Source organism: Pan paniscus, chromosome 12 (genome assembly GCF_029289425.2).
Source record: "Pan paniscus chromosome 12, NHGRI_mPanPan1-v2.0_pri, whole genome shotgun sequence".
In the NCBI taxonomy this organism is placed as follows: domain Eukaryota; kingdom Metazoa; phylum Chordata; class Mammalia; order Primates; family Hominidae; genus Pan; species Pan paniscus.
The window spans coordinates 117,678,474-117,695,961 of record NC_073261.2 but is presented as its reverse complement, the minus strand read 5'-3'; the positions used below and the strand labels follow the sequence as shown (position 1 = coordinate 117,695,961).

Genomic DNA, 17,488 nt, shown 5'->3' with positions numbered 1-17,488 from the left:
ACATTTCAGATGTTCACATAGATAAGTGTTTCTAGATAATGAGAGAAAAACATAATATAAATGTTTTAATAATATAAATGTTATAAATATATAACATAATATAAATGTTATAAATACATATAACACAAGTAGGAAAGATGGTATAAATTTGATAGCCTAGAAACATGCCAAATGAAAGATTAGAATTGTCATTATTTTCTCTTGCAGAAACTATTAGCTGTCTACCCAGTATCTAGAAAGACAGGGCTTGTTGGGGGTGGCAATGAGCTCAGCTGAAAAAAAAAACACCCAGTGTTCAGCCTCACTTGCAGCTGGAAATAATCCCACAACGGTGCCCTGGCTAGCTCTCCCAGGAAAGCGCTGTACTAATTCAGCTGGTCTGTGCCTTTTCCTTCTTCTTGCCCAATACTGAGACACAGTGCTGGAGCTTTTGCTACATGACTGATGTGATGCAATAGGCACACAGTGAGGACTGGCCAGAAAGAAAGGAGCCTGGGTTCTGAAGCCATCTATCAGCCTTGAAATGGCTCATCTAGCTTGTCATAATGTGAGAAAAACAAAACCTTAATTTGTCTAAATCACTGTTTTGAGAGCTGTTCCATGCAGTACAAAGCAATTCTTAACTGATGCACCTTTTGTAGCTACGCTATCCAAAAAGATAATGACTTTCAGGAAAGGCTGCCATAAAGTTTTACAGGATCCCCAAAAATAGAACGATTGTTACTTTAAAAGTTGGGCCTGAAAATAAAACCTATCTTTGGATTCTCCTAGTTCTTGCTTAACCAGTCCAGTAACTACAGTTGTAGAGATAGAGTAACTTATGTCATGAAAACTTTCATTTTTCTACTTGAAAATGTATCAATAAAGATCCTTTCCATACCTGACCCCACACATCCCAGCAAATTCCATGCCTATCTCCTTCTAGAAAACACAGGATTACATTCCACATAATCCCCGCTCTACTACTCATAGTGACCTCAAGCCAAAACACACCAAAAACAAAACAGAACACTATGCACCTACTGAAATACTGGACTTTATCTCAGCTTCCCAGAAGACTACAATGCAAAAACAACTACTATTTAAGCATCTTTTTGCTCTTCCCAATTTCTAGGTTCCCATTTCTACTTATTTAAGTGTATGAGACCTAAATAACCACTGTTTTTTTTAAAGCAGTCCTTCTGGAGGGTTTCTACTTCTTCCAATAACCACAGTGAAACTAAAACATTTTGAAATCCTCCTTTGAAATTTCCTTTAAAGTCTGTTTACAGGCCAGGCACAGTGACTCTCATGCCTGTAATCCTAGCACTTTGGGAGGCTGAGGCAGGTGGATCACTTGTGCCCAGGAGTTGTAGAATAGCCTGGGCAACATTGTGAAACTTCATCTCTACAAAAAAAATTTTTTTTAATGAGCCAGGCATGGTAGCACACGCCTGTAGTCCTAGCTACTCAGGTGGCTGAGATGGGAGGATTGCTTAAGCCCAGCAGGTCAAGGCTGCAGTGAGCTGGATCATGCCACTACACTCCAGCCTGGGCAACAGAGCAAGGCCCGGTCTCAAAAAAATAAAATAAAATAAAGTTTACTCATAAACATACAGCAAAATCCATTGTTTAAAGTCTCAGTTCATTTTCTTAAATGGGAAAAAAATGACCAGCCTCAACACTATTCCCTTATACCAAGGACAGCTGGCAGTGACTGTTTGTTCCTTTCAAAAATAAAATAAAAATAAAAACTCTTCACTACTCTATAAAGGACAAAGATTTGCCATCATTGAGAATATTCATAGGCCAAAGATTTATCTAGTTTATAAATAAAGCAATAAAAAGAAACTAGAATTCACTGTTTGTGGCCAATTATGTGCTAATAAGCACACTATCAGGCAATTTTATCCCTTTTTAAATTTGTTTATTTTATATTTTTTAGAGATAGGGTCTCAGTCTGTTGCCCAGGCTGGAGTGTAGTGGTGCAGTCATAGCTCACTGCAGCCTTGAACTCCTGGGGTCAAGCAATCCTCCCACCTCAGCCTCCCAAGTAGCTAGGTCTAAAAGGTGCCACACCTGGCTAATATTTTTTAGAAGTAGGGTCTCACTACAGTGCCCAGGCTGGTCTCAAACTCCTAGGCTCAAGAGATTCAGCCTCTCAAAGTGCTGGGATTACAGGTGTGAGCCACCACATACAGCCTACCCACATTATTTTAATTGATCTAATACTTAAGAATCTTTCTCAAAACTGGTAACCAAACATATTAACAGGAAGTTACATAAATATTTTTTAAAATGAGAATAAAGGGGAAAAAATACAAACAACTTCTTGTAATTCTATAAAAATTACACTTTATCAGAAGTTGTAAAAGCAAAATGCTAAAAAAAAAAAAAATACCAACTTTTATACTGAGCCATAACTGAAAAAGCCTAGGTGGTTTCAAATTATCACGTTAAAACTCCAATTTAAATTGATACAATATTAAACTGGATATGTTAATTAATATCCATTAAATGCTTATCTCGCATGATGCTAAATTAAGCTCTATGTCACTGTGCTTTACTCCTTATAGCAATAAGATTAATTTTACGCTTATTGATGTGCTATTTTTTCCTTCCAAGTGAAGCTGTTTTCTTAGCATTCCCTAGACAAGTGTCTCTAAAGTAAAATTTAATGTTTTCAAACTATCATATGGTTATTCCAAATATGCTAACATATGCTAACAAAATGACTACTTCTGTAATCTTTTTGTAACAACCTCCAATTATAAATGTTATATCTTATCTATGTATAACAATTTTTGACTATTCATAATCATTGAAGGGGGTAATGATGTTAACTAATGAAAATATACTTTGTTCAATATAGAAACATTGAAAATATAGGCATTATCATTAAATAAATTTTATTCTGAAGACTCAAAAAAAAAAACATAGAGCTTACACAGATTATAATTTGTTTAAAGTCAAATAGAGCAAAGTTCAAATATGGACTCTACCAAATAATATCTTGGATAGGAAACTGAGGAATTCAGTCATTTACCCATAAATAAATAACAGTATTATTCTTTATACAGCTGCTACGCAAGTTAAATGAGCTAAGATATAGAAAATATATACCAGAATATTTGCATAAGTATTTAATAAAAACATTAGCTATTATTCAATAGCTAATGAAAATTAACGAAAACATTCAATAAAATCATTAGCTATTATTGTAATAACAACATTTTTATATCAACATTTCCTTAATGACTGAGTTAACATTAAATGAAATTAGGTCAGAAAAAGTAATAATAAAGTAATTCAGCAGCTTTAAAAACATTTATACGTCAGGCATGATGCCTCACGCCTGTAATCCCAGGACTTTGGGAGGTCGAGGCGGGCAGACAGATTGAGTCCAGGAGTTGGAGACCAGCCTGGGCAACATGGCAAAACCCCATCTCGACTAAGATACAAAAAATTAGCCAGGTATGGTGGTGCACACCTGTGTCCCAGCTACTTGGAGGGCTGAAGCAGGAGGATCGCTTGAGCCTGGGAGGTCGAGGCTGCAGTGATCCCTGATTCTGCCACCGCACTCCAGGCTGGGCGATGGAGTGAGAACCTGTCTAAAAACAAAAAACACAAGCAAAAACATGTATAATATTTGCACACTCATGCTTATAGCAGCATTATTCACAATAGCCAAGGGATGGAAGCAACCCAAATTTCTAGCCACAGATGAATAGATCAAGAAAATGTGCTACGTACATACAATGAAATATTATTTAGCCTTAAAAAGGAAGGAAATCCTGTTACATGCTATAACGTGGATGAACCTTGAGGATATTATGCTAACTGAAATAAGCCAGTGACAAAAAGACAAACAGTATTTAAGTCCAATTACATGAGGTGTCTAAATAGTCATATTCATACAAATAGAAAGTAAAACGGTCACTGCCAGGGTTTAGGCAGAGGGGGAAAGGGAGAGCTGCTGTTTAATAGACAGAATTTTGATTTTGCAAGATGAAAAAGTTCTGGTAGACCGGATGCAGTGGTCATGCCTGCAATCGCAGCACTTTAGGAGGCTGAGGTGGGCGAATCACTTGAGGTCAGGAGTTCGAGACCAGCCTGACCAACATGGTGAAACCCCATCTCTACTAAAAATATAAAAAATTAGCCAGGTGTGGTGGCGCATGACTGTAGTCCAAGTTACTCAGGAGGCTGAGGCATGAGAATCACTTGAACGCAGGGGGCGGAGGTTGCAGTGAGCCGAGATCACACCACTTCACACCAACCTGGGTGACAGAGTGAGACTCCGTCTCAAAAAAAAAAGAAAAAAAAAAAAGAAAAAGTTCTGGAATCTATTGCCCAACAATGGAGAAATACTTAATACTCCTAAACTGTATCCTTAAAAATGGTTAAGATAGTAAAGACAATAAATTTTATGTTATGTGTTTATCACAATAAAAAAATTATAAATAAAACTTTTTATATGTCTACACAAGATATATATGTAAGCAAATATATACAAACACATAAGTATATATACATACACATATAGTGTAAAATAAAAAACCACTCCTTATTCATCTTATCTACTGGCAAGAAATATTATACTCTTGAAAACACACACAGTTCTAAGAGACAGGGTTGTTTTCCTTAAGTTCTGTAAAACAAACACATACCCTGATACTTACAATATTTATACAAAACTGTATTAGCACCTAAAATGTCCTGCCAAATAATAATAGCTTGGCTTGCCGGACGCGATGGCTCACACCTGTAATCCCAGCACTCTGGGAGGCCGAGGTGAGTGGATCATGAGGTCAGGAGACCATCCTGGCTAACACGGTGAAACCCCATCTCTACTAAAAATACAAAAAAAAAAATTAGCCGGGCATGGTGGCGGGCGCCTGTAGTCCCAACTACTCGGGAGGCTGAGGCAGGAGAATGGCGTGAACCCGGGAGGCGGAGCTTGCAGGGAGCCAAGATCCCGCCACTGTACACCAGCCTGGGCGACAGAGTGAGACTCCATCTCAAAAAAAATAAAATAATATAAAATAATAGTTTGGCTTTTCATAATGAACCAAGATCCACATTTTTTACCTCATAACATTGAGGAGAAATATCTCATTTGAGTTAATGTTTATTAGTGTGTTACTAAATATAATACATAACCTATTTAACTCTCTAATAAAGATGTAGGGTTTTTAATAATCCCAAAGTGTGTGGGACAAACAATGGAGGAAGATAGTTGGGGCTCATTAAAGAAAGTATTTCAGGCCGGGCGGGGTGGCTCACGATTGTAATCCCAGCACTTTGGGAGGCCGAGGCGGGCGGATCACCTGAGGTCGGGAGTTCAAGACCAGCCTGGCCAACATGGAGAAACCCTGTCTCTACTAAAACTACAAAATTAGCCGAGCGTGGTGGCACCCTATAATCCCAGCTACTAGGGAGGCTGAGGCAGGAGAATCACTTGAACCTGGGAGGCGGAGGTTGTGGTGAACTGAGATCGTGCCATTGCACTCCAGCCTGGGCAACAAGAGTGAAACTCCATCTCAAAAAATAAAAATAAAAATAAAAATAAAGTATTTCAACAATCCCTGATTTTGTCTGGTTAATCAAGATCAGGTCCAGATGATCTCTAAAGTTTCATAGAAGTACTTGATTTCAGTAATCAAGCTTCCTGAATATTAATTATTCCATCAGGGGAAAAAAATCAATAAATCTAAATTCAATAGTCATTTATATAAGTTAAAATGTACTCCAAAAACATGGAATTTGAAGTACTTTTAACTATAAGACATTCTATCATAAGTACAGTGCAGTATTACTAAGGGTTAGAACTACCTATTTCTTACACACTTCTATCCTATACATAGCAGGCAGTCAACGAATATTTGTGAAAGAATGTAATTTTGCAAACTTGGTCTTACCTCATTTCTCTCATCCACATCTTTGCATTTTTCAAGAAGAGCTTTCAGAGCAGGAATGTTTTCTTCCTCTACATAATTTATTACGCTCTGTGATATCAAAACTGACATTTTCACAGAAAGCTGCAATTAACTTTATTTGAATACCTGTTAAATTAGACAAAATACCCATAATTTATAATTAGAAAAAATTAAGTTACTATTAAATACAATATCCTTCTTAACATTAACCTCATGCAAGGACGCCTCCAGTGGCAGAAGTGAAGATACGACTTCCCATGGCTTCCATAGCTCAGGTGTCAAAAAGCTGCCGTGATGTCTCTTAGGTTCACACTCACCTCCATCTTAACTTATCCAAACACCAAACTCCACATCCATCCCCAAACCCTCCTCATCACCACTCCAAAATGCTCCCCTGCTCCTCCTGCTGTCACCATCCCAGTAAACGGCAGCTCCAGGTCCATTCTTCCAAGGCCAAAAGCATTGAAATTGTTCATGACTTACCTCTTCCTCTTACACCCTACACTCAATTTATTAGCAAATCCTTTTGGCTCTAACTGTAAAATACATTTCACATCTGACTACTACTCACCACTTCCATCACTGCCACCCTGGACGAGCCACCGTGACTCACCTGCATCACTATCATCGCTTCCTAACTGGCCTCCCTGCCTCCACTTTACCTGGAAGAGTGGATTTTAAATGGTCTCACTGCAAATAAATAATTAAGTATGGGAGGTGATGAATATGTTAATTAGCCTGATTTGATCATTCCACAATGGATACATGTATCAAAACATCACATTGTACCCCATAAATATATATAATTTGTCAATTAAAATTACATTACTTTTTTTAAAACTTTAACATATATCAGAATCACCTGAAGAGCTTTTAAAGCAGGTTCCTGGGCCCCACCGTCAGAGATTCTGACTCAGCAGGTCTGAGTGGGGCCCCTGACTCTGCATCTTTATCCAGCTCCCTGTGATGCTGACAACACTGAGGAAGAACCACAATGTGAGCAGTACTAAGTCAGAGCATGGCCTCTTTTATTCAAAGCCCTCTAAGGGCTTCTCGGGGTGCTCAAAGTAAAACCAAATGTTTTTACCTTGGCCAAGATAACTCTTAAGTGGCAAGCCTCTCACCTGTGTGACACCTGTGACTGTAGCGCCTACCACTCCCTCTCACCCTCCTGGCTGCCTGGCCACACTGAGCACTGTCCCACCTCGCCAGGCCTCTGTGCTACTTTTCTGTCTGCCTAAAATTCTCTTCCACAGGACATGCACACGGCTCACCCCTGACCCCGTCAGGTCACCTGGTTACAAAGTCTCACCGGATGTGGGATGTCAGGGTACCAACCCCACACAGGCTTCACTGTCACCCTGCACTCTCAACTCTTTGTCCTGCTTTCACTGCTCTCCACACCACTTGCCACCATCCAAAAAATGACATATTGTTCACTTATTGTCTGTCTACCATAACTATACTTTAAGTTCCAAAAGAGTAGAAATTTTATTATATTCAACTGGACATCCAAATGCAAATAAATAAACAAACCTCAATCCATACTTTGTACCACATACAGGTGCTAACTCAAAACTGACCTAAATATAATGTCTGAAAGTACAAAACTTCTAGAAGAAAATATAGATGACCTCAGTGACCTCAGATTAAGAAAGATTTGATGTAACACTAAAAGCATGGTGCACAAAAAAAGAAAACTGATAAACCAGAGTTTGTCAAAATTGAAAACTTTGGCTGTTATGAAAATGAAATCATTTGGGACTGGTGAATCCTCTTTGCCTTCCTTTTCCTCCACCCTTGAACAGGACTGTCTATAACTGATATCCCATGCCCATTCCCTAACTCTATGTTGGAGCAGATAACTTGATTCTTGCGTTTCCCAGGTGGAAAGGAATCATGCCTCTGGATGGACTACACCCAGACCCTCTCATACCTGATTTAGATGATGAGATTTAAATGAGACTGTGGACTTTGGGTTGATGCTGAAATGAACTGAGACTTTTGGAGAGGCCTTGGGATGGAGTGAATATGTTTTGACACAGGAAGGAAATCTATCTCTGGGGGCCAGAGGGCAGAAACTATAGCACTATATGATTCTACTTATATAGCATTCTGGAAAAGGAAAACTGCAGGGGCAGAAAACAGATCGGGGCTGCCAGGGTCTAAGGCAGGGGAATGAGATGGCTACAAAAGAGTACAAGAGAATTTGGCGAGTTAATGGCTGTTCTATATCTTGACTGTGGTGGCAGTTACACAATCATTCGTTTGTCAAAATTCAGAACTGTCCATTAAAAAGGGTGAATGTTATTATATGTAAAGTATAAATCAGTATACCTTACTTTTAGGGAGTATATATTCAGAACAACTTGAATTTATACTCTTGGGTTGAAAAACTATTATTTTAAAAAATGATGTTATTTGATCCCATAGTTGCACTTCTAGGAATTATTCTAAAAACATGAGAAACATGAATAAAATCTTAAGATTTTAAGTAAAACAATTTTATCCATAAGAACAAAAATCTTAGAAATGGATATTATATAAATTATAAAAATTCACAAAGTAGGATAATATACAGTCATCAAAATGTCTCAAAAAATGTGTTACAGAAAAATGCTCATGATAGAAGAAGTGAGGTAAAAGATTAAGAGCTATATATACAGCATCTCAGCTATTTTAAATATATACATTTTTAAATACTGGAAATAAAAAAAGAACAAATGGTGATGGGCATTAGTGTAATTTTTATTTTCTTTAAAACCTTTATCTCCTACATGTTCTGGAATGTGATGCTTCTATCATTAGAAAGCAGTGAGGGTTTGTATTAGCAGTCATCACCAACACCTACCTTCATTTATTCCCACTCCTTCTAGGATCAAGCCTAAGGCCTCAGTGAGGTTTGCAGGATCTGGCTCTCCCTCTATACCAGCCCCAGCTCACCCCACAGCCCAGCCAAGCAGAAGAACTCAAATTCACCACACTCCCCCAGTGCTGCTCCACACTCCCGCCTATGCTCAATGTGCTCCTTCCATGTAGAACACCATTCTCATCTCTACTCTACCAAGGCATCCATCTCCCTCTGAGTCACACAGCTACCATTTTTCATCCAGTTTACCCCCTAAAGTGTGAGATCACGCAACCCCACACTCAGTGCCTTAGTTTAGACCTTCACCATCTATACTAATCAAGACCCCTAAAGGTTGCAAGAGACTAATTTAAACTAGCTTAAGCAAAACAGAAAAATGTATTTGAAGGATACTGGTTTATTTCCCATAACCACACTACAGGAAGAGTGGGTGCCACTGGACCTCAAATGCCAGGAGGATTCTCTTTCTCTACTGGCTTAATCTACTTTCATTCCAGACCAACTACTTCTACACAAAGGAAAATATGGCTTCCCACAGCCATCCAGCCTCAAATCAGATCGTTTATTTATTTTTTGAGACAGGGTCTCACTCTGTCACTCAGACTGGAGTGCAGTAGCACGATCATAGCTCACTGCAGCCTTGACCTCTAGGGCTCAAGCGATCCTCCCACCTCAGCCTCCTGAGTAGTTGGGACTACAGGTGCACACCACCATGCCCAGCTAACTTTTCTATTTTTTGTAGAAATGAGGTTTCACCATGTTGCCCAGGCTGGTCTCAAACTCCTGGGCTCAAGTGATGTGCCTGCCTCTGCCTCCCAAAGTGTTGGGATTACAGGCATGAGCCACCGCACCTGGCCTAAATCAGATAGTCTCTAACACCAGAGAAAGCAGGCTATTCTTTGTTCCCAGATCAAACTGTCCCAGAAAAGGGCTCTGACTGCCCAGGCTGGATCTGTTGCACACCCAGAACCAAGCAACTAGAGACACAAAGTTGGGAGGGGGTTACAAGGTCACACCATATTGGCACTGTTTCCAGAAAAGAGTAAACAGTTGTGATCTAGGCATCAATCCTAAAAACATCTACTACACCATCTCTCACCCAGATGAATGTGACAGGCTAGCAACTTTTGCCTCCTCTCTCCAGGCCTGCCACCTGCAATCCATTTGCCACACTGAAGCAAGAGTGACCTACAATACATCTCTCCTAAAACCAAGGTTGGGAGGACAGATGACAGCTTTACTACTTACAAGTTATTCAAGGAACTTACGCCTTCTAAGGCTTTTAAAGCCATTGTAAAGATGCAAATACACAATTCCTACGGAAAGCTTTGCTCTCCACTGAGCAGAGTGAAAACTCAGTAAGTTCAATTCTTGATTATGATGAGGGCATGCAGATCCTTCACAATCTGGCCCCATCTTACCATTCCAGCCTCATCTTTCTCCCCTCCTCAGCCCCATCCCTCCCACCCTCTACATAGTCACATCTACACCTCCAGCTCCAGCCAGACTGATCTACTTGCAGCTCCTTCACTGCCCCACACTTTGTTCTTTCCAGACCTTTGCACTTAATGCCCCCTCTGCTTAGAAAGTCCATTCTCCACGTATATATGCCTGGACAGCTCCTACCCATCCTTAAGAACATGGCTCTAACAGATCTTCTGGAAGCCTTCATTGACTGGCTGCTTACCCCAAGCTGGGACAGGCCCTGGGCTCCTCCACACCTGTGTATACATCTAGTTGTAGACTGCTCACATCACACTCAACTCTCCTCTCCATTTTACTTACTCTCTCCACATCTCCCTTAGACTAGAAGTTCTTGCAGCAGGATCTGCTTTATATCTAGCACAATGCCTACACAACAGGAGGTGAGAGAGAAAAGCAGCCCCTGACTGTCGGGAACTGACCCGGCACACACAGCCAGACTTGGTGTTCTAACATAAATGCAACAATTTCAAAGAATGCCAACATCAAACAAGGTCACTCTGTCACCAGGATATGAAGACAAAAATAAGACTACTCTGGAATCATATCTGAACACAGACAAAAACATGAACATCACCCAAACCACAAAATGCCCAAACATCTTCCTATCGTGGCTAATATGAAGGATTGCTGCTTCTTTATCAATTACAGCTTTAGCCTTACTCCATACCTCTTGCCTTTTCGTTAAGATTTTAAATATCCAATTGCAGAATTCCCACTCCTCCTTATTCCTGAAGCACCCAAGACTGAGCAAAGCTTTGCTTCCTTGAACTCTTCCCCGAATCACCTAACATCATCTCGAATCTTCTAAGTCCTTTCTAACAACCTCTTACAGAGACCCCCAACGTTCCCTAGGACAGGCATTCTCCTTCATTGCAGGGAGTTAATAAGACCAACTTTGTTCAACTAGAGGTATGTTCCTGGCAGTCTTTGACTAGAGGGCACTGACAGTGTTTAATAAATTTCACTGAATAACTGATTATTAAATGTCATAAGATGTTTGTAAGCACATATGTAAGTGCCTAGAAATTACAAAATAAAATTAGAACATTAAATCCACATCTGTTGATACACACAATAGTAAAACCAATGACACACTGTCATGTTTAAGAGCATGTGTGTAGTATAATTCTATTTGATAAAATAAATAAGACCCCCATATATGTATCTATCCAGTGTGTACACATGAACAAAAAGAAAAGTGTGGAAGGACACACACCTGGCTGTAAAATTCGTTATCTTACCATGTAGGACTAAAAGGAGGAGATGATTAGCTTTGCCTTCACGCGTCTTTGTGCTATATTGTTTTACTTGATATATTAAGTCTACGTTCATTTTCAATAGAAAAAAAAAAGTTTCATCACAGGAGGAAAACTACAGCTTCTCATCTTTCCCATTTCAGTTCAACGTTCACTTCCAAAAGCCCTTTCGGCTTAAAACGAAGCTGTCTAGTGGTCAAAAGTATGGACCCTAGAGCCAGACTACCTTGGTTTGACTCCTGACTTTACTACTGACTGTTATATCATCCCAGGCTAGTTTCTTTTTTTTTCCTTAATTTTTTTAACTAATACATAATAATTGTACATGTTTATGGGGTATGTGTAATATTTGGATTACATGCATAGGATGTGTGATGATCAAATCAGAGAATTTAGGATATCCATCACCTCAAACTTTTATCATTTCTTGGTGCTGGGAACATCTCAAACCTTATCTTCTAGCTACTTTAAAATATACCATAAAAAATAAAATACATAATAAACTGTTAAGCATAGTACCATGCTGCTGAACACTACAGCTTACTCCTTCTACCTAACTGTATGTCTATACTTATTAACTAGCCTCTCTTTATCACTCCCTGTCCCCTGGGCTAGTTTCTTCACCTCAGTGTCTGAGTTTCCCCATCTTCAAATAACTGCACAATTACATGCAATGGGATTAAAATAATACCTAACCCATATGAAGCCAATAAATATTAGCTGTTTTACATAATAACAGAATATGATCATTTCTTAACCACCCTTTCTTGGTTGATTCTCATAACCTGGATTGTTCTCTATTATGGAATCTTTTTTATTCCTTCATAACACTTTACTAAACTTGTAATTTACATATTTATGTTTTTTAAATTTGTCTTTTTTTTTTTTTTTTTAGCTACACCTGCTGGAATGCAACATATTTACCTGATTAATAGCTGTCTCTCCCACTAGGATATAAGCTTTTAAAAGGAATGAATTATTTTCTTTTGTTCTATACCAAATACCCAACACTTAGCTTAATAGCTGGCCCATACAAGACACTATATTTCTTGAATAAATGGACATCAGTTGAATCTAATGTCCACAGCACTTTCTGTCTAATGGGAATATAAGGCTATACATTCTTTTGCACAATTAGCAAAAAAATTAATGTCTTGCCACCCGTTTTGAAAATGGCAGATGTAGCCAACAGCAATGTCAGAACAAAAAATTTATGTTGTAGTAAGTCCATTTTTAGAACTTGCCAATTTAATAGGCAAAATCTCTAAATGTGTTCAAAATGCTTTCACCAAAAGGCCAATTGGTTAATAGACGCACCCTATAACTTTTCTCCGGTTACAGACACAGTGCGTGAAAGCAACAATAGTGGCCATGCTGCCCAAGGCTTACTTATTTCTTATCCTCCAGATAATGACACAGTAAGTTCCTGAATGTGGCCCCTCCCATGGTTCTCTATCTCCAGCCCCTCTTCTCCTCCTCCCACTTAAGTCTCCAGCAACAATCACCCCTGTGCAGTCCCCAGAGCCTACCCTGGTGCTGACATTCCTGGGCCTGGGTGGCAGCACTTGCCCCCTCCACACAGAGGCCTAAGTGGTCCTCCTGAATTGTGTCTTCTTACAACCATTCTGTGCTCAAAACACCCCAACAGTTGTCCTCTCACTCAAAATCCCAGATCCCTACCAGGGCCAAGGCCTTGCTTGATCTATTCCACCCCTTCTCCACCTCCCTAAGCTCAACTCTTGCTGTTCCTTCTCCTTGACTCTGCTCAGGCCACAGTGACTTTCTGTACATACATCACCTGATCAGAGCTTCTCTGACCACCGTGTATAAATGGTGTATACCATTTAAACGTGTATAAAACAGCCCTCTCCCCCTCTACTATATCCCCCTTCCACAGCCCTACTTTAAAGGTCTTCTTTATAACACCTAGCATCACTCCACATACCACATACTTTGTTTTTGGTCTGCTTCCCCTAGCCAAACAAATGTAGCTCAATGAGAATAAAGACTATCTGTTTTGTTTACTGCTGAATCTCCAGCACTTAAGAGAAGTGCCTGGTACACCACAGAACCCAGTATCGGTGGAATGAATGGACATGCCCAAGCTGATCCAACCACCTGGAATGCCTGACCCAACTTTAACATTCTTAACAAGCCAAAACACACCCTTCAAAACCTCCCTCACGGGTCACCTATAAACTAACTTATGTATGCATATGTATGTATGTATGTATGTATTTAGTTATTTATTTTTATTGAGACAGGGTCTGGCTCTATTGCCCAGGATGGAGTGCAGTGGCACGTTCATAGCTCACTGCAGACTCAAACTCCTGGACTCAAGCTATCCTCCTGCCTCACCCTCCCTGAATAGCTGGGACTACAGGTGCATGCCAACACACCCAGAACATTGTTTACATTTTTAATTTTTGTAGAGACAGGTCTTGCTATATTGCCGAGGCTGCTCTTGAACTCCTAGCCTGAAGTGATCCTCCTGCCTTAGCCTCCCAAAGCACTGAGATTACAGGTGTGAGCCTGCATGCCCAGCCTTGAACTAATTTATTAAGGGCTGTTTCTCTCCTTCATTCTTACATCCCCAGAACCTATTACAGATCTAGAACAGGTAGAAACTTAATAGATAACCATCAAATTGAATAACTGCATAGGTATGCTAAAGATACCTCTTCTGAAGGACTTTGCCCACCCACAGCCCCTGCTACCCTCAACAGCCATGTTCTCTAGCATCAGCCATACCCAGGGATGGGCATATGATCTGTGGCATGAAACTGCTGAAAAAGATAAGCTGGGCCAATCAGATTTCTCTCTCTGGAACTGGGAATTAGAAACCAGAGACTGGGCCAATCAATATGGGTCACACATAAAATGATACAGTTCTGAGACAGCCAATCAGCAAAGAGAGAATACAACAGATATGAACAGAAAAGAGACTCCTCCTAAGTAAGAGAACAAATGTGGCCCCTAAGAGGAGGTCAGGGCTGCAGTGAGCCAAGATCACACCACCTGCACTCCAGCCTGGGCAACAGAGCTAGACCCTGTCTCAAAAAAAAAAAAAAGTTGCCCCAGGGAGATGTAGAAAACGGAGGTACCTGGGATCCTGACTTCTTTCTGACTCTCATTCAATCCTATTATCTCCTTTTCCTTGAAGTAAAAGATTTAAGTTTCTATTGTCTTCTAAACAGCCCTGACAAATACAGTAGCACATAAAATGGAGAAACTGACCGTTCTTGAGCAAAAACAGGAAGAAGGGGATGGCACATTCATACATGATCCTATAAAAATTAATCTGGCAGTGTATGTGACCCAGACTGGAAAAATACAAAGAATCAGGGCCCTAGATACCAGTCAAGGAATCACCAGACAGTACACAAGAGAGGCAGTGGGAATACAGAAGAAATGAGGGATATTAACTTGAAAAATATAAAATCCCTGATATTTGAACTTTCTGAACTACCAAAATATCCAGAAGAGATATTCTGGATATAAAGATAAAACCATGTGACTGGTTGGAAAAGAAAACAGGTGGAAGATGACCAGATGCCCAGCATAGGTGACTGAAGAATGGAGCTGCCCTTAACCAAAAAAAAAAAAAAAAAAAAAAAAAAAAAAAAAAAAAGCAGGAGAAAGAGCAGACTTTTCTCTACCTAAGTTATGCCTCCTCCCTCCCACCACCCCAGCTGGGCGAATGGGGCTTTGGCCAGGCTGAATTTGAAGTGTCCCAAAAGAGCTAGGTTGGAGAAACCCACCCAATACTTGGAAAAAGATACCGTTCACACTGTGTGTGAATGATCTGGAAATTATTCACACAAAGGGTGTAGAACAAGGATTCTCAAACTTGTGTGCACCAAAATTATTTGGGAAGCTTGTCAAATACACATATCCCTTGAGCTCCTCCCCGGGAGAATCCCATTCCCTAGATCTGGGGTGGTGCCCAGAAACTGACATTTTAACAAGCACCCCAAAATGATTCTGATGAAAGTAGTCCATGCTAGTAAAGCTAGAAGAGAACAAAGAACACACCTGGCCACGGCATTTCCCAACCTGGGCTCTGCACTCAATACCCCACGGTGGTTTAAAAAGGTGTAGATGTCTGGTCCTCAGTGTTGTCAAAATGTGGACAGGAACGAACCTGAAGGGGTGATTCCCGAGCCACACCTCAGGCCGAAGGAATGGGAATCTCTAAAACGCTAAGAAATCTACATTTTTAACAAGCGCCCATAGGGAGCAGAGATGGCTGCATAGTTATTCATAAAACAATTTTTCATTGGTTTAAACCTGTCAACTTGAAAGAATAAAAATTCCAACATTACAAAGTGATGAAGAAATTATTTCCCTATAAATAAATCTTGGAGGCGTGGAAATCAATGGCTTGCACTATTTTGCCAGGCGTTTAAAAGCCTGCACAGGACAATGGAGCAATGGAGCCCACGATAAAAGCAAGGGAGAAAACAACACCTCCCGGCCCATGGAAGCCTAGGAGGAGGAACCTAGAACGACTAGCGGTACCAGCTAAGGGGGCTCTCAAGGTGGTGGATGTGCCAGAAGCTGCTTGGCAAAAGAAAAAAAACGGTTTTACCAACACCCTTCACCCCAACCCACCCGAGGGGCCCCTCAGGAGACAGACCACCTGAGACTCCAAGGTCGGAGACCTTCCCGGCGCTCCAGGAAACGCGGACTCGCCCCGAAAGCCGGGGCCCGAGCGTCCGGGGCCCGCGCCATGCCCTCCCCGGGACCCCCGGTCCGAGCTCGCCCCTTCCGCGCACTCCTCGGCTGTCCCACCTCCCCGCCCGACTCCCCGAGCCCGGCCTCGCCCCCGACTCCTCCCCAATCCCGCGGCAAAGCCTCGCGGACCGGCCTCCACACTGACGGTCTCCCAACCTGGTCCTCAGCTCCGGCGGAACGGGCCCGCTCGGCTGCAGGCGATGTCAGAGGACGGGGAAGTAAGAGACGGCGACTGCAAGCGCGTCGCCCTCACCACACCCGGCGGCCATATTCTTCCCTCTCCGCGAACTGACAGATCACGTGCCCTGGGTAGGGGCGGGACTCCGGGTTGCCACGCCCCCTGGGCGTGGAGGGGAGGGGCGTAGAGCGGAGGGGCGTAGAGCAGGCGGGGCTGGAGGGGCCGCGGGGCGGGGACACCCAGGACAAGCGCCCCAGGCAAGGTTTTTCAGTGTCAATGTCACTCTTATTACAGTTAATTTATTATCCCTATTTGCCATTATAATCAAGCTTATTCAGAGAAATAAACATCAATTATATCTTCAGAAGACAGTGCACATACACAAGAAATGAAAGCCCGCTCAGCAGCCTTCTTCCGGATCCAGGAGCGAGACCTCTGCCTTTCGCGGGGCCTGTAGTTCACACTTCTTCCAGGTCTCCCAGCACCTCCCTTCACCTCCTTCAGCCTCCACATTCCTAGGCCTTGCTGCCAACAAGCGTCAATCTTGATTTTTGAAAAGGTCCAAGGATGATTACGACGTGCGTAGGTTGCGAACCATCGAAAAGCACCCACCAATGTGTCAATCTGGCAACTCAGGAAAAAGCCAATAAGGAGCCTGACTTCATCAGAAGTTGGTGCGGGGTGGGGACAATGGCTCACACCTGTAATCCCAGCATTTTGGGAGGCCAAGACGGAGGATCACTTGAGCTCAGGAGTTTGAAACCAGCCTGGGCAACATGGAGAGACCTCTTCTCTACAAAAAAAAAAATAATAATACAAAAATACAAAACTTAGCCAGGCGTGGTGTTGCACACCTGTAGTCCCAGCCACTTAGGAGACAGAGGTGAGAGGATCACTTGAGCCCAGGAGTTCGAGGCTGCAGTGAGCTGAGATCACACCACTGCACTTCAGCCAGGGCAACAGGGCAAGATCCTGTCTCCAAACAAACAAACAAACAAACAAAAACGGAAGTTGGTGTGCCCCTCATGAAACAAGGAGCGAATAC

The 17,488-nt window shown here is 41.5% G+C and overlaps 1 protein-coding gene across 22 annotated transcripts in view; it reads right to left on the bottom strand.

Moving 5' to 3' along the window:
* The window catches only part of KIDINS220 (kinase D interacting substrate 220), a 115,766-nt gene extending 99,189 nt beyond the window's left edge, over positions 1–16,577 (bottom strand). For 8 of the 22 annotated variants that reach the window (XM_055108282.2, XM_034952570.3, XM_057301352.2 and 5 more), the window contains exons 1-2: positions 16,422–16,577; positions 5,901–6,044 (exon numbers count right to left, since the gene is read on the bottom strand). In XM_055108282.2, the coding sequence (XP_054964257.1) occupies positions 5,901–6,008 (108 nt within the window). In that variant the 5' untranslated portion in view covers positions 6,009–6,044; positions 16,422–16,577. Of the gene's footprint in view, positions 1–3,469; positions 3,591–5,900; positions 6,045–16,421 lie in introns of all 22 variants that reach the window. The other 14 variants (XM_055108284.1, XM_055108270.2, XM_055108273.2 and 11 more) reach the window with 2 other exon arrangements.
* Between the last annotated feature and the right edge of the window lie 911 nt (positions 16,578–17,488).